The sequence below is a fragment of the Elaeis guineensis genome, chromosome 2, assembly GCF_000442705.2.
Source record: "Elaeis guineensis isolate ETL-2024a chromosome 2, EG11, whole genome shotgun sequence".
In the NCBI taxonomy this organism is placed as follows: domain Eukaryota; kingdom Viridiplantae; phylum Streptophyta; class Magnoliopsida; order Arecales; family Arecaceae; genus Elaeis; species Elaeis guineensis.
In genome coordinates this window covers 120315829-120332349 of record NC_025994.2, presented here as the reverse complement: position 1 = coordinate 120332349, position 16521 = coordinate 120315829, and the positions used below count along the sequence as shown (strand labels likewise).

Genomic DNA, 16521 nt, shown 5'->3' with positions numbered 1-16521 from the left:
TTAAATAATATAAAATGAAATCAACATTTAATATTATTCAATAGAATAAAAATGTCAAACGTACAAAAAAAAAATAGTACAACAAAAATGTAAAAATACTAAATACAAATACAACAAAGACTAAGTCCCACAAGGACGTCGCGGCGCCCGTGGTCGCTTGGACCTTCTCAGGAAGGTCCTCACCGGCTGCTCCTGCTGTGATGGCTCCTCTCCTATATCAATGGAGGAGATCTGCTGATCATGCTGCTCAGAAATAACTGATGCTGTCGGATCATCTACGGACTGAGAGACCCGTTCAACTCTCTCATCTGGATACACGGATGGACCTGAAAAAAAAGTATCATACTCATGTGGCCAACTGGTACCCGGTGATGGCATCTGGGGGATGTAGGAAGAAGAAGATGCTGCCATCTGTGGATGAAAAGACGGTGGCATCTGTGCAGCATCAAATGATGACATATGCGGAATATGCGGTGATGGCATATGTGAAGCATATGGTGACGGCGTATAACTCATATCTGGCGCCCGAACTGCTCCATACCAAGGCGCACAGGTATGTGGATCAACACCAATCGCCACCAATGCTCCGGAACCTGTTCTCTCCATCTCCCACAGTATCTGAATCCGCTCGTCCTCATCAGTCGTAGATAAAGCACGACGAGTGTCCAACACAAGATCCGACACAGAATCAGTCTATAAAATAAAAATAGAACAGTTAGTATAAAACAATCAGTATAGTGTACAATATAAAACAAAAATATAACACAAATAACATGAAGTAATTTTCATAATCTTACCAAAAGACGTACAGTAGAACTCTCGCCCTCGTATCCAGAAACTGCATACTGAGACTGTCCAATGACTCGCACCGTAATGCTAAAAAACCAAGCCATGTAGTCATCAGTATATGAACGGCCTCTCAAAATAGGATCACCATGAACAATGTGATCTCGACGTGCATCCCAAATATCGATGTACTGTGCATGTCTGATACGCCAGTCGATACGAGCTCTCCCTCGTCGATCAATACGATGAAGTCCCTAGCTGGTATCAAACTACTCTGGGATGCCCTGAGTCTGACCAAACTGCCGCAGGACACGATCGGGAAGATGCCACTCTACCACATCAAAACAAATAAGTGGCACCCTAGCAGTCCATATGTCGTGTCCAACTGTACACATCTACGGCAGTATAGCCAATATCCCATCTGTATATGGCTCCCATAAAAACTGATATAATATAGTTAAAATAAAAAAAAATTAATATAAAATTATAATATATTATGAATACTGTAAATTGATATTTGTAAAAAATTTAAAATTTACCCGTCTAGATGTATCAACTAATGTATCCAACTGGCACCTATAAACCCGTGCCACTCTTGTCGATACGTGATGAACGTTGAATGCAACGTTCCATCTGTTTCACAATGTACTAATATTAAATAAATTTAAAATAATAAAATTTAAATAAAAAAATAATATTTCGATACCTGTATCCTAATGGTCCATCTAGTCTGAATGGAACATCAGGATCCTGCTGCTCTGATTGCATCTCGAGCAACTGTCGTCGTAATGGACTGATAGTCGGCATACGCTCCCATACCCAAATCTGCAAAATTTAAAAATTAAATAAATGATATATCGAATGTAAAATATAATTAAATATTAAAAATTAAAAATTTTAATTCACGTACCTGTAATAATACAAGATAACCGCCAATCTCGCTCTGATCAGCATAGGAACCCCGACACATAGCTCGGTATAAACAAGCTAGTACTGCACTTCCCCAACTGAGTCGACGAGCGAAGTCTAAATCCTCTAATAATGGCAAAAACATCAACTTCATCTTATTCGATGAAGTATCAGGTAACAGGACACCACCTAACAATCGCAGCACCTGACCCCTAACATACTGCTGCACCATCTCCTCTGGTGCATCATCCGCAATATGAAAATGACGATAACGATCATCCAAACACTCAATCCTGAGCCGTGAATGATCAAAAAAATGTGCATCGGGCTCAAACCCTAACAACCGCAAGCACAAAGCCTGCCATTCCGGAATGGTAAGTGTGGGATCAACTCCGATAACTGGATCTCCATCAACTGGTAGTCCAGTAAGGATGCTGACATCCTGTAAACTGATGGTCGCCTCACCAAATGGAAGATGAAATGTGTGTGTCTCTGGATGCCATCTCTCAAGCAAAGCAGTAATAAGACCAACGTCCATCTGTATACGATCGATCCGATATACTCCATAAAATTCCAGATATCGTAAATAATCTAACACTCTATCTGGGATGTCCTCTGTCCTCCAGAAATCTGCATCGGATCGTCGTAGACGAAGATGTCTGGACTCCTGCAATAAAATATAATAATTAGATAACGTACATGATTTTTAAAATAAAAATTTAAAAAGTAAATAAGATTGTAATGCTTACGCCGCCATCTAAAATAGTCTGTGATCGATGGTGCTCCTGCAATGTAAGAATGCTGCTGTCTCGGGGACCGGGATATCGTGGATCGTAAGCCATAATACGCTGTCTCAAGCAATATTATCACAGATGTATTAAAAAAAAAGATAATATATTTTAATTTTTTTTAAATACAATATTATCACACAATACAACTTAAACACAAAATTCAGTTCATCCCAACATATTAAACACGAAAATTCAAATACAATCCCACAGTAATTCATAAAATAACGACAGCAATAAATTGTCGAAGCTTTCAATTTCTTCCACTGCTTGAAGTTGAAGTATGTTGAAATATCCTAGGACAGCGACGACGATCATGACCCTGTTCCCTACAAATACCACAGTGGTTCTTATTTCTTATTTGCCTATCATCCATCTCATTTCGTAGTCTCATTGACTTTGGTCTACCTTTCTTCTTCGGTCTCAAACGATGATGATCAGGCATACATTTGAACATACGTGTATGCATCCAATAATCTTCATGTGGTAGTGGATTGAAATTACCGCTCCAAGCATTCATGTATGCTGTAATTGTATATGCATCATCCAAAAAAGCACTAAAATGTACAGCAATTTCTTGACACACAGCTAAAACATGTGAACATGGATATTTGTACGTGCTCCACTTTCCACAAGAACATTTTCTTTCAGCTAATGTAACAGTATGAGAATTTCCTCCACCTCGTAATCCTCCGCTTGCTCTTCTCGTAAGCACTTCATATATACCTCTTTGAAGGTTGAATGCTGTTACTCGGTGCTGGTTAGCCTTAACTTGATCTTCAGCAATTTTAATTGCAACATGAAGAGTAAAAAGATTATTTTGATTCTCCTCTACATATCTCAAGGCTTGGGCATGCCTCGTATTGAAATATTTGACAAGACGATAAAATATCACTTGAACACAAGCTGTAATTGGCACATTTCTAGCTCCTCGTAAAACACTGTTAAAAACCTCCGATAAATTTGTAGTTAAAATACCATAGCGTAGGCCATCATCATGTGCCAATGTCCACTTCTCCTTTTCTATCTCGGACAACCAGCTCCAAGCTTCTTCATTCACTGTTCTAATCCTACCCATGATAAAATTAAATTTACGAACTTGATGAGCACTTCCTGCTTGCCATACTGCTCTTTTCAGCTGCACATTTTTGAAATGAGTATTGAAATTACTGCAGATATGTCTTAAACAGTATCGATAATAAGCACGTGGTGGACTCCATCCAACAGACTCATCTGCGATGGCATTTAATATACCTGGATGCCTGTCAGAAATTAAGCATATTTCATTTTTATCTTTAACGATATATGTTCTGAGCTGGAAAAGAAACCAACTCCAACTTGCAGTCGTTTCCTCATCGACAATTGCATATGCTAATGGAAATATCCCATTCTCTGCATCAATGCCTGTTGCAATTAACATCTTACCTTTAAATTTTCCATACAAGTGCGTGCCATCAATGCTAATTACAGGACGACAGTGCATAAAACCCTGAATAGATGGTTCGAAAGCCCAAAAAATATAATTTAAAACACGAACATTGGAATTCACAGCTTGAAAAAAATTTCATGAAACAACTGTATCAGGATTTGCATATTGAAGTGCAGCCATATAATAAGGTAATTTAGCATAAGATGGCTCCCATTCTCCATAAATATCAACCAATGCCTTATGCTTTCCACACCATGCTTTTCTGTATGATACTGTATATTGAAATTGATCATTAACGGCTGCCACTATAGCTTCAACTTTAACACCGAGATCTTTCTCAACAATATGTCGGACTAATGTGCTAATCATCTTTCCACTGACATGTTTGTGGTCTCGACTCAATCCCGTAAACAAACAAGTATGAGGACCCTCATATTTTGTGATTTGAAAATATCCATGTTTTTTCAACAATGCAGCACGAAGCCTCCATTTACAATGCTGAACATTATCTGATGATGCGCATCGTACGGACCATAATTTCGAATGCGACTGAACTACATTGTATGTCCGATGCTTCATAATGTGATAAAGATCAACAGCTTTCTTTAGATCATCTTTACTCTCAAACATTAAACCTTTAGAAAATTCAGTCATCGAAGAGTCCCAAAATTGATTGTCAGAATTCAATCTTCGACCTGCACTAACACAACCACCATCATCTAAATTTATATCATTAAAATATTATGGAGGTTCGTGCAAATGAGATTGAGATTCTTCCACATTAATATTAGCTTGAACATCTTCATCATCATTCTCATCTTCATCATCATCATCATTACTGCTACTTCCTCATCCATCCAACTATTTTCATCTTCATTTTCATCTGACTCAAAACCCAGACTATCAGATTTATTCCACCGACTACCCAATCATCATTTCCTATATGAGTGTCGTCTCCCGCACTTGCCACTACTTGTACCAAAGGAGAAGTCACCATAGCAGAAGACACAGGAGAAGTCACCACAGCACTTGGAATAATTGGACAGCTAGGACCGGCAGTAGTGGAATGTTGTTCTGCAAAACCGGCCTCAACACTATCGGTTTGTATCATAGGAGTTACGAAAGGTGAGGAAGGCCCAACATTATTATCCGCTTGAGTTAAAAATCGACTATGATATCCAAAGCTTGGTACATCTTCTTTTTCAATATATAATTCTAAAAATCGACATTCTGAATATTTCAAAGGAAAGGTCAGCATTTCTTCGACATCATCATCGTCATCAATTGGAACCAAAATATATTTACTCTGCATTAACTATCCCGACAGATTAGAAGATCTCCATTTCAATTTTATTTCATATTTTTCTTTGTCTACAGGAATACTGCTGTATAAATGATCCAATAATTCTTGACGTGATAATGATGAAGATATTCTAATCATCCGATTTGCAGGGTGACTATACTGCACACCAGTTTGATCATTCTGTATCATGCCATCATAATACAATAAAACACGAACTTGAGTACCGACCATTTTCTCAAAAAACCTACAATAAAATCAAGATTAAAATATTTAATATTATTAATTATTTTATCATTACAAAAGATTTACATGATACATGCATCATATCATCAACAAATAGGTACAGATAGATCCTATCCCATTCGGGAATTGCATTAATTCTATAGATTAATTACATTAATCAAACGATACGCAAAAAGGACCGAAAGAAATTTCGACAGCATTTTCCCTTAGTTCTCCCCACACGACTCAAAATGTGTGAGGAGAACTAAAGAAAAATACTGTCCGAAATTTCTCTCGAACCCTCCGCATATCATTCGAATAATGTAATTATCTATAGAATTAAATGCAATTCCCAAACTGTCCAAACTGGACAATCAATTGACCAATGTATGTATTTTACGATATCCATATAAAAATATATATTTCATATATATTTTATACGGATAACGTAGAATATTATACATTGATCAATTGACGGGTCTACGTTTTCATGAAATGCAAGATATTTAAAAATTTAAAATACAACTGGATCTAATTAGATAAAGATAAAAATAAAAATAAATTAATGAGATAAAAAAAAACGAGCATCGGAACCCGTGGGCCCCACCGTCATCGCAGCCCATCGCATCGAAGCCATCGCCACGCGGGGCCCACCGTCAGGGCATGCGGCCCCACCAACCGTCTGGGCCCACCGCCGAGACGCGGGGCCCACCGCCGGGAGAGGCGAGGGGCTGAGGACCGCCGTCGGGGTGCGGGGCCTGCCCTGGCCACCGGGGCGCGGGCCCACCACCAGCCGGGGCTGGGGCCGGGCCCACCATCAGGATGCGGGGCTCGCCGCCGGGAAGCGCGGCCCGCCGCCGACCGTCTGTGGCCGGCGGCCAAGGAGAAGGGAGAGAGAGAGGAAGAGAGAGAGGAGGGGGCCTCGGCCCGCCGTCGGGACTCGCGGCCCGCCGCCGGCCACAGACGGTCGGTGGCCAAGGAGAAGGGAGAGAGAGAGGAAGAGAGAGAGAGAGGAGGGGGTCGGGGGCCAAGGACGGGATGCGGGACTCGCCGCCGGGGCGTGCGGCCCGCCGCCGGGGCGTGCGGCCCGCCGCCGGGGCGTGCGGCCCGCCGCCGGGGCGCGCGGCCCACCGCCGGGGCGCGCGGCCCGCCGCCGGCCGTCTGTGGCCGGCGGCCAAGGAGAAGGGAGAGAGAGAGGAAGAGAGAGAGGAGGGGGCCGCCGGCCCGCCGTCGGGACGCGCGGCCCGCCGCCGGCCACAGACGGCCGGCGGCCAAGGAGAAGGGAGAGAGAGAGGAAGAGAGAGAGAGAGAGGAAGAGAGAGAGGAGGGGGCCGGGGGCCACCGCCGGGACGCGCGGCCCAGACGGCCGGCGGCCAAGGAGAAGAGAGGGAGAGAGGAAGAGAGAGAGAGGAGGGGGCCGGGGGCCACCGTCGAGACGCGCGGCCCACCGCCGGGACGCGCGGCCCGCCGCCGGCCGACTGTGGGCGGCGGCCAAGGAGAAGGGAGAGAGAGAGGAGGGGGCCGGGGGCCACCGTCGGGACGCGGGACCCGCTGCCGGGACGCGCGGCCCGCCGCCGGCCGTCTGTGGCCGGCGGCCAAGGAGAAGGGAGAGAGAGAGAGAGGAAGAGAGAGAGAGAGAGGAAGAGAGAGAGGAGGGGGCCGGGGGCCACCGCCGGGACGCGGGACCCGCCCCCGGGACGCGCGGCCCGCCGCCGGCCGTCTGTGGCCGGCGGCCAAGGAGAAGGGAGAGAGAGAGAGGAAGAGAGAGAGAGAGAGGAGGGGGCCGGGGGCCACCGCCGGGACGTGGGACCCGACACCGGGACGCGCGGCCCGCCGCCGGCAGTCTGTGACCGACGGCCAAGAAGAAGGGAGAGAGAGAGAGGAAGAGAGAGGAGGGGGCCGGGGACCATCGCCGGGACGCGGGACCCACCGTCGGGGCGCGCGGCCCGCCGCCGGCGGTCTGTGGCCGGCGGCCACGGAGAAGGGAGAGAGAGAGGAAGAGAGAGAGAGAGAGGAAGAGAGAGAGGAGGGGGCCGGGGGCCACCGCCAGGATGCGCGGCCTGCCGCCGGCATGAGAAAAAGAGAGAGAGGGGAAGAGGGAGAGAGAAAGAGGAAGAGGGAGAGAGAGGGGGAAGAGCTCACCGCCGTCGAGACCTCGCCGCCGTGCCGCCGTGCCGCCGGAGAGACGCCGGAGAAGATCGAGAAGGAGAAGAGAGAAGGGAGAAGGAGAAGAGGGAGAAGGGAGAAGGAGGGGAGAAGGAAGAAGAAGGGTTTGGGGAGGGGAAAACGCCATTTTCTATGGCGTTTTCTCCTTTTTTTTTTTTTTAATTTCTTTAATTATGTATTTGTAATCTTTTAATAAATAAATTAAATTAAATAAAGAAAATAATAATTTAAATGATAAATTTTAATTTAAATTAAAATTAAATTTCTTTAAAATTAATAATTACAATTCCTATTTTATTATTATTTTATTATTCTTTTTATGATACTTTTTTTTATTTATTTTAAAATAGTTATCATTTGAAATTATAATTTCAGTTTTCTTCCATTTTTTTTTTTAGCATTCTATTACGTATTCTTTACCTTTAATTAAAAAAATATTATTTTTTCTAAAGTTCAATTTATAAAATTTTTTTCCACATTTTTTCTCATTTTTTAACTTTACACTGTATTTATTTTTTGATCAAAATTTAATTCAAATTAAATTTTAAATTTTCCTCCCATTTTTTTTCTTTATTTAAAATATTTTTAAATAATAATGTTTAAATTAATTTAGTTATTTAAAATATTATTTTAATTTTCAATTATAATTATAATTTTTCTTTCTTAAAATTAAAAATTATAAACTTTGTTCCTCAATTACAATTATAATTTCTATTTTTTTTCAATTCTTTATCTTTCTATGAAATTTTTTTAAGATATTTTTAAATTTTATTTGAAAATTCTTTTAATTAAATAAATTTTAATTTTATAAATTATATTTAAAAAATATTTTTATTTCAATTAAACTTTAAATTTCTTTTTTAATTTTTAATTTATAATCCTTATTTGTTGTGACTTTTTAAAAATTTTCACTTTTTAACTTTTTAACTTTTCCTCATTCTTTTAAACTTTTTAATGTATTTTTTTTTATCAAAATTTAATTCAAATTTAATTTTTTTAAGTCACATTTATAAAATACCCTAAAAAAGAAATTATAATTAATTTAATTTAATTTTATTCTTTTATGATATATTTTTTCTAATCTAATTTATAATTTTTATAATTTTAAATTTTAATTTTAGTTTTTTTTCATTTTTATCTTTTTGATATTCTATTACGTATTTTTTTTCTTTTATTTATAATATTTTTTAAAAATTTATATTTAAATTAATTTAGTTATTTAAAATATAATTTTTAATTTCATTTACAATTATAATTCTTATTTCTTAAAATTAAAAATTATAAAATTTGTTATTCAATTACAATTATAATTTCTATTTTTTTTCAATTCTTTATATTTTTATAAAAATTTTTTAGCCTATTTTTCAAATTTTTTTGAATCTTTTTTAAATTAATTATTTTTAATTTGAGAAAGTAATTTGAAATAATATTTTAATTTCAATTAATCTTTAAAATTTTATTTTTTAAAATTTTTACATTATAATTCTTTTTTTTTTTGATTTTTTAAAAATTTTAAAATTTATAATTTTTTTAAAAATTTTTAGGACAAGTATTTCGAATGATGTTTTTCAATTAAATTTCATATTTTTATTTCTTTCATATTTCTTTCTCTTTTTTTTATTTTCTATGATAATTTTCTTTTTATTTCTTAAGATTTTTTTTGACATCTTTTAAAAAATATTTTTAATAAAAATTCTAAATTAATTTTTTTAATGAATTACAAATTCAAATCTTTATATTTTTAATTTCAATCAAAATTATAATTTTAATTTATTAATTAATTTTAAATTTTAAAAAATTAATTTTCTCATTTTTCCACGATTTTTTTCCTTTTTTTTTGGTGGAAAAATTTGAAAACGCCATTTTGAATGGCGTTTTTAAAAACGTCATTCAAAATGGCATTTTTAAAGACGTCGTTCCAAATGGCATTTCTTTCTTTTTTTTTTTTTTTTTTGGGGACGATGCCACCGTGGAAATGGGGAGTGACGTGGATTTTGCATTAGTTTGGTAAATAAGTTTCGTTTTGATATATTTTGATATTTAAAATTTTTTTTTTTGAATTATTTTAGAAAAGAGCTCGATTTTGTTGTCTCAAGCCTTACACCTAGAAATAAAATGTAACCCTGTTGTCTGTTCTGTAACAAGAAAAGTTTATGGGCAGGTATTGGAGCATCTACTTCAAATACCATTACCTGTGATATTGGTTGACACATGAAAATCCCTTTTGTAATTCCCCCTCCCCCCAAGAAAAAAAAGAAAAAAAAAAAAAAAGAGAGAACCATAATTCCTAGGCTAATAAACAGGAGATGTGTAGTTTGGTTAATGCATGTACGTTTGGATTTTAGTTTTTAGCTCTGCTCTACGTTATATAAAGCTTGGCTTGCATGATGAGTCCCTGTACCAATCCTTTCTATAACAAGCAACGTCTTGCACAAAGAAGGGATTTTAACCTTTTCTTTCCACCTTTTTCTTTTGCGCTTTTTGGCAATCCTCGCATCAGTAATAATCGACCGGGTATTTGAATAATTTATTATTCACGACGAGGGTAATCTTGTCAACCCAAACACTCTAATAATACAAATCTGGCTTCTGCTAATCCATCCCTATCGATCAAACAGGTGCCCCCCACCACCCCTCTCTCCCTCGAGTTAACAATCTAATCTTAGGCTTGAAGCAATGATTCTACTGCAGTCCCCCTCCAGATTTCTCCTTCAAATCTTGCAAGATCGCGTCCAAAGGTGAGCAACTCTTTCTCTTCTACCTTCCTCTGTTCTTCTCTCTCTAATCATAGCTTGCTCTCTTCATCGATCCTTTTCTATCCAACTGTTCAAAGCTAGCTTGGATCATTCTTTTCCACTATATCCCGCAACCTTCGGTTCCAACAGCTCTCTTTTCTCACTAAATCAGGGTTTTCAAGAGTCTAGAGATTGCTTTTTGTACCAACGGATCCACGAGGATTCAATCTGAAAAAAAACAATTAGGGTTTGTGCATCGCATGTCGGGCTCCCATGGAACGAAAGACCTATTACTGTTTACTTTTTTGATTTAAAATTTTAATTCTTGTCCAGTTTCTTGATATCTAATTATCTCATTGTCTGCAGCCCAGAGAAGGGGGTGGATCTTGATTGCCATTCAGTCGAATTTGGCGATGTCCGCTATCATATCCAGGTGATCTTAAATTGTTTTTTTTTTTTTTTTTAGTGACAGCTATTCGATTCTTAAGTTCAAAGATGCGCATTTTTGGTAACATTTTTGGTGTTGATGAAAGTTCTGGCTGGATCGCAGATCTCCATGAAGAAACCTCAGGTGATGGTGCTATCAGTATCGCTGCCCATTCCACCACCGGAAGCCATTTTTTATAGTGGGCTTCCAGTTGGCGCCATTGAGGCTATTAAGGCGGCGTATGGGCCAATCGTGCAAATTCTTGATCCTCCGAAAGATGGATACAATCTCACCATGAAGCTCTATTTGTCGAAACTTCCATCAGATGAAGGTTCTGCGAGTTTCCTTTCCAAGGTCATTATGAGCTTTTGCCATGAATGGTTGGAAACATAGTGAATCCATTGGTTGATTTCCATTGTGAGGATAATTCCTTAGTGTTAACATTAATTTTTCCATCTTGATAGAAAGTGTGGGTTGGCATTTTGTTATGGCAGTCCAAAATAACATTTTTTCAGGAAATAACCAATTTGTTCTTGCTAGTTTTGTTCGTCTGGTAGTGCTATTATATAATCATTATAAAGTTCTAGGCTAGAAAATTGATATCAACTGTTCAATAGAGTTCATTAAGGCATTCTAAACTTTATTGAGTTATTTGTAAATTATAACTTTGTTAAGACTTGAACATCTGTGAGGGTACTGCTTGCTTTCAAATTGAAGCAACTGTGAGCCTTGAAGGTACAATTGAAGTAAATAAAAGTTGCTAAAACTTAAGTGGATTGACTTGTTGTGAAATTTAGAGTGGAAGATTGTAAATGGGTCATATGTTGTTAATGATGAGAGAGCATAAACTTAAGGCAGCATATAAGGCAAATATCTGTATTCAAAAAGTTCATCTATGACAAAATTGTATGTGGCAAACCCTTTGCAGCTTGCATAATCTTGCATAAGTTGTTAGTGCATCTGTGCATTTGCAAGTACTGGGGAGAAGCTGAAATCAAGCTTTGGAGATAACATCCACTTAAGAATGACATTTAATGCAGGCAGTGCAAAATATGTTGACTTTGTTTCAACTTCTGGAAGAGAAGGGTTGGAGGACAATGTTGACAATTTGTTAGATAATGAACGAACCCTAGGTTGCTAATGTAGTTAATTTGGGTGAATTACATTTTTCGACGTATTATGAATGTTTAAGTGAAATTAGTTTTTTGGATATTCTTTGAAGGGGATTTTGAATTAGGAATGCAATGCTGGAGATTTCATATAGTTTTTAAGGACATCTAAGGAAAAAATAGCTGATACCAAATGAACCTTAAAGGCAGGATCTAGAGGTAGTACCTCCATATGTTGAAAATCAATTTCCTGTGAACTATTTACTGCTGATATCTTCTTAAGGTATGATTGCTTGTAGAGAACTAGAAGGAATCTCATGTATATGGTATTTATATGTCTCACTAAACCTTTTAAAAAAAAAAAATTTTGGAGGGGAGGGATTGTTATTGGGAACGAAAGTATAATTGCTTACCTATTGAACTTTGGATTGCTTGCTAGGTGGTCAGGCTTTTGCTTATGTGAAGCTGTTAAGTGCTTTGCGGCAGCCAAGTAGCAGCTTTTGAATAACTCCATTTGGGGAATTAAGTTTCAATCTATCACATGTGACACATTTGATGCAAGTGAATCTAGGATTTTGGGCTGTGTTTTGTGATGGGACTGAAAAATATTTTTTAGTTCCTGCTTTTGGTTTTATGTATTGGCAATTGGCTTCATTAGTATACATTGACTGATTGTTTTCTGTGCCACGTTGCTATCTGCTATGCGCTGTACCCATTCTAAGAATGGTGTCCTGTTAACTTGTTGCAATCAGCCTGCTTTTTTAAAGCCAATTGGCTGTATTATATGGTCTTGGCTATTTTTGTTATCCATTGTATCTGGACTTAAGCATTTCCTTGGTTAGTGAGTTTCCTAACATTTTAGTCACTTTAATTTTGTCATTTTATGCCTTTTATAATTTTTTTTTAACTTTCTATGATGTTCCAGAGCAAAGGCAAGCACTTTTAGTGAAAATTGCATCTGTGAGAGAAGTTGTGTTAGGTGCTCCATTACGAGTGGTCTTGAAGAAGCTTGCATCGAAGACAGTTGCTCCTGATGTCGATCAACTTATTGCTCTTGTGCACCGGCCTGAAGAATCTTTTTTCCTTGTTCCCCAGGTATAGATATTCTTATATATAGGTTTCCTACTCTGCTTACTTTGGCATGTCATGCACTTGTGCTTCACCAAACAAAAGAAAGAGAAGAAGAAGAAAAGAAAGGAATCTTACTTGACCTTGCTTTTAACTCTCCTAAAGTTCTTTGAAAAACTTATTTGTGTGCAAGTTCATGCTTATCTTTGGTCTGACAGCGGACGGTTAACTTATCAAGTACCAGGTCTGAGCAGAAAATCTGCAGTTGGTTTCTGATTTCTAGAATCTATCATGTTTATATGATTTTAGAGAAATTTTTTGTAGATTAAGAACCTCAGATACTTCTATTGATTAATTTCTGGCATGGATTACAACCTAGCCAAGAGTCGAGGCTTTAAAATCATTCAATCTGGTCTTTTGCAGGCAGAAAAAGTCATCGTGGTGTATCCTATGAGGTTCCAGGATTCGATTGATATTGTTTTGGCATCGTCCTTCTTGCAGGTAAATGGGCCCTTGTAACTTTCCAAAGCTGCATGCAGCATTAGTCTTATCTCATGTGCTGCACAAAGAACTGAGTGCCATCTAACATTAGACAAGTGTAATTTAGTGACAGCTTTGATAAATTTAACAGAATGATACAAAGATCTTGCAATCTATGTAATTTCCTACTGGTGGTTTTGGAGTACAAGATGGTACGATTTCATCACAAAAGTTTTTACGATACTATGCTTTCTAAGTTTTATCATGTCAATCAAAGTTTCATTTGACAACCACAACCATGATCCTGTCCATTAGGCATTATCACAATTCTTTGTAGCTGGCTTAATGGATTCTTTTTCACCATTTCGGGGATTCTTGCAACAGATTGTCCTTATTTTGTACTGCTGGCCACACTAGGCAGCAATATTCAACCCCTTTGTGCCTGCTGGGTTTGGAAGCAATATTATCTACACTTATGGCTAATAAGAAAATTTTATTTTTCAGGAATTTGTGGAAGCAAGGCGCACAGCTGCACTTAATAATGCCCCTCCTTGTATGTGGTCCCCATCACCTCCTTTCGAGTTGAAAGGAGCTCCTGCTGAAGCACTAACTGCAAATGCTGGATTTGTTACTTTCGGTAATGACTGACCATATAGCCATGCGTTTTTCTTTTCAGCCTAATTTTTTCCAATTCTATGACATTCTTATTTGTGCAGTTATTTTTCCCCGGCATGTTGAAGGCAAAAAACTGGACAGAACTGTTTGGAATTTGTTGACGTTTCATGCATATGTCAGTTATCATGTCAAGGTGATCTTTTTAGCTAGCTTTCCACTTTTACTCAGCTCAATATATAGTTTGTTTGTGGTTATATTTCAAGTTGCATATGTTTCTTTATAATTTTTACACTTTGATATTAGAAAATTGTGAAATCCACACCGCCGCCTTATCTCATGTAAATCTTTCTGGTACAACTATGCAAAGCAGAGCCCTTTTTGTACACTTGATGTCTCTATTTCCAGAATTGTTCACCATACACCATGTCTCCCCCTCTTTGAAGATGATGATACAAATATTGTCTTATTGGACCATTGATGCTGTGTTTGCTAAATATAACTTCTTCTTCTTCTTCTTTTTCTTTTTTTTTTTTGTGGGTTGTTGGGGTGGGGGGGGGGTGTTGAGGGAGAGGGAGGATTTATGCTTTCTTTGTTAAAACACTTACTTTTTGTTCAACAGTGCTCAGAAGGTTTCATGCACACTAGAATGAGGCGTAGGGTGGAGTCATTAATTCAGGTAATGCTTGCAATCCCTGTAGTTGTTCGTGTTGATTTTATGCTCCTTTCTTTTCCATAAAAAAAATAAAAAGATTTTATGCCCTTTCTATGAAGCAAGAAAATGATCTTAATATATCCTGCTTTCTGCAAAAGCCTATGATAGCTTTAAAATGAAATGTTAAATTTCTTGTAAAGTCAATTCCAGCAGAAATTTCATGGAGTTGGAATGTTTGAGCATTTGAGATTGAGTTGAGAAAGGACGAAAAATTGCAGAAGAGTGTCTGGTAAGAAAGGGGACCAGATATTGCGGCAAGCTGATTTACCTGCAATGCAATATGGATTTGGCACCCCAGTGGTTACAGAAAACTGTCTCATTGGATATTATTTTTGCTAATTACTCGCTATTGAACCAATTTGGCGAAAAATAATAATATTTGAAATCATGAGTTAATAAAGTCATCAGTTAAAAGGAGCCTATTGAAGTTGTTGTAATTATTGGGAGAAAAATGAAAATATGTCTAGATAAATGCTCAACTAACAGGTGCCTGTTGTGATAAACTGACTTCTTCTAAAGATTGAATCCTTGGCATTCATGATTGTGAAGGTTTTGAATCAAGATTCCTGTCTTTTAATGAAAATTTCGTTTTAAGGCTTGGGAAAGGCAAGCATCATCTATCGCTTTTTTCATACAACAGGCTCTGGATCGTGCCAAACCAGACACAGAAAAGTCGAAGAAGGTGGTGCAAGGGAAATCCTTTAAACGACTGGTTTGTGTTATTGTTTTCCTTTTCTGGGAAAAAGACTAATTTTATCCTACACATTGCTATTAAAGCTTATGTCGTCTTCTCTCATTTGATACAGAGTCTAAAGGAAGCACGTGGCATTTAACGTTCACATCAAGGTTAGGGAGCTAGAAGAAGTGGAAATGGAACCCATTTCTCCATTAACTTTAAGATCTGTTTCTTCCTGGGATGCCTCTTTGAACCAGCAGTTGGTGCATGGATGCTATGCCGAGCTAGATTGTATCAGCTGCTCTATCTTCTTGTCTGACTCTTAAAACTTTTTGGAGAGTAGTTTGAGAAAACACATCAATGTGATTCATTTGGAGGGGGAAAAAAAAGGACACCCCACGGACATTTGCCTGTCAAACGGTGGTGGTGCTTAACCTAGGTACATTTCACTTTATGATTATTTTGCGTTCCATGTAGTAAAGGGGTTCCCCACCATCACAGCAGAGCAGAGCAGAACAGATAATTAATTGCCTTGTACTTGCTGAGGAAATCTTGATTGCTGCGTTGCTGTGAGTTCGCTTCTTTTCTGCTTTGCGGGGTCTCCGTACCCCTAGGTGCTCACATGATTGTATGGGAAGATGTTAATCTTGGTTTTGAGACGATAAGTCTAAAACTTTCACAAATTATGAGAAGTTTTTAATCTCCTTTCGTATAATGAAGTGGCAGTGCTCGAGCGTTTTCCTGTACTGCTAGTCGGCTTGGAAAGGCTTATTCATATCTATGCGATTGATTGAGCTGGATCGGCTTCATCAAGCAATTTATGTAATATTACTACAGTGACAATGATGGAATAATCTTTTTTTTGAAATTAAGATGTCTGCTGTGGCTGGTTGGACAACACTATCATTTAATAAAATGACAATTCTACTTTTGGTGTTCCATTTTCCTCTCTTCTTTTGGCTTCGTCAGGAGCTGTTCGAACCTGACCCTCTTGCTCTCCTATCTGGTTCCAACCTCGGTTTCGGCTCCGACGCTTGTGGCGGCCACTGTGTTAGCCCCCAGTCTCGGCCCCGGCGATGCTCGCCCTTTCTGCCAG

The 16521-nt window shown here is 38.5% G+C and overlaps 2 protein-coding genes across 2 annotated transcripts; one reads left to right on the top strand and one right to left on the bottom strand.

The window, feature by feature from the left end:
* Window positions 1-120: 120 nt before the first annotated feature.
* On the bottom strand, window positions 121-1151 carry LOC140855387 (uncharacterized). Its single transcript, XM_073251274.1, has 2 exons — window positions 798-1151; window positions 121-693 (listed from the first exon to the last, which is right to left on the bottom strand). Exons 1-2 carry the CDS (start codon window positions 891-893, stop codon window positions 121-123), a joined length of 669 nt encoding a protein of 222 aa, XP_073107375.1. The 5' UTR covers window positions 894-1151.
* Window positions 1152-10184: 9033 nt separating this feature from the next.
* LOC105039121 (actin-related protein 2/3 complex subunit 2A) lies at window positions 10185-16140 on the top strand. Its single transcript, XM_010915132.4, has 10 exons — window positions 10185-10341; window positions 10705-10771; window positions 10889-11096; window positions 12800-12969; window positions 13366-13443; window positions 13927-14059; window positions 14139-14230; window positions 14657-14713; window positions 15390-15461; window positions 15556-16140. The coding sequence occupies exons 1-10, from the start codon at window positions 10280-10282 to the stop codon at window positions 15580-15582; spliced, it is 966 nt and encodes a 321-aa protein (XP_010913434.1). The 5' UTR covers window positions 10185-10279; the 3' UTR covers window positions 15583-16140.
* The last annotated feature ends 381 nt before the right edge of the window (window positions 16141-16521 follow it).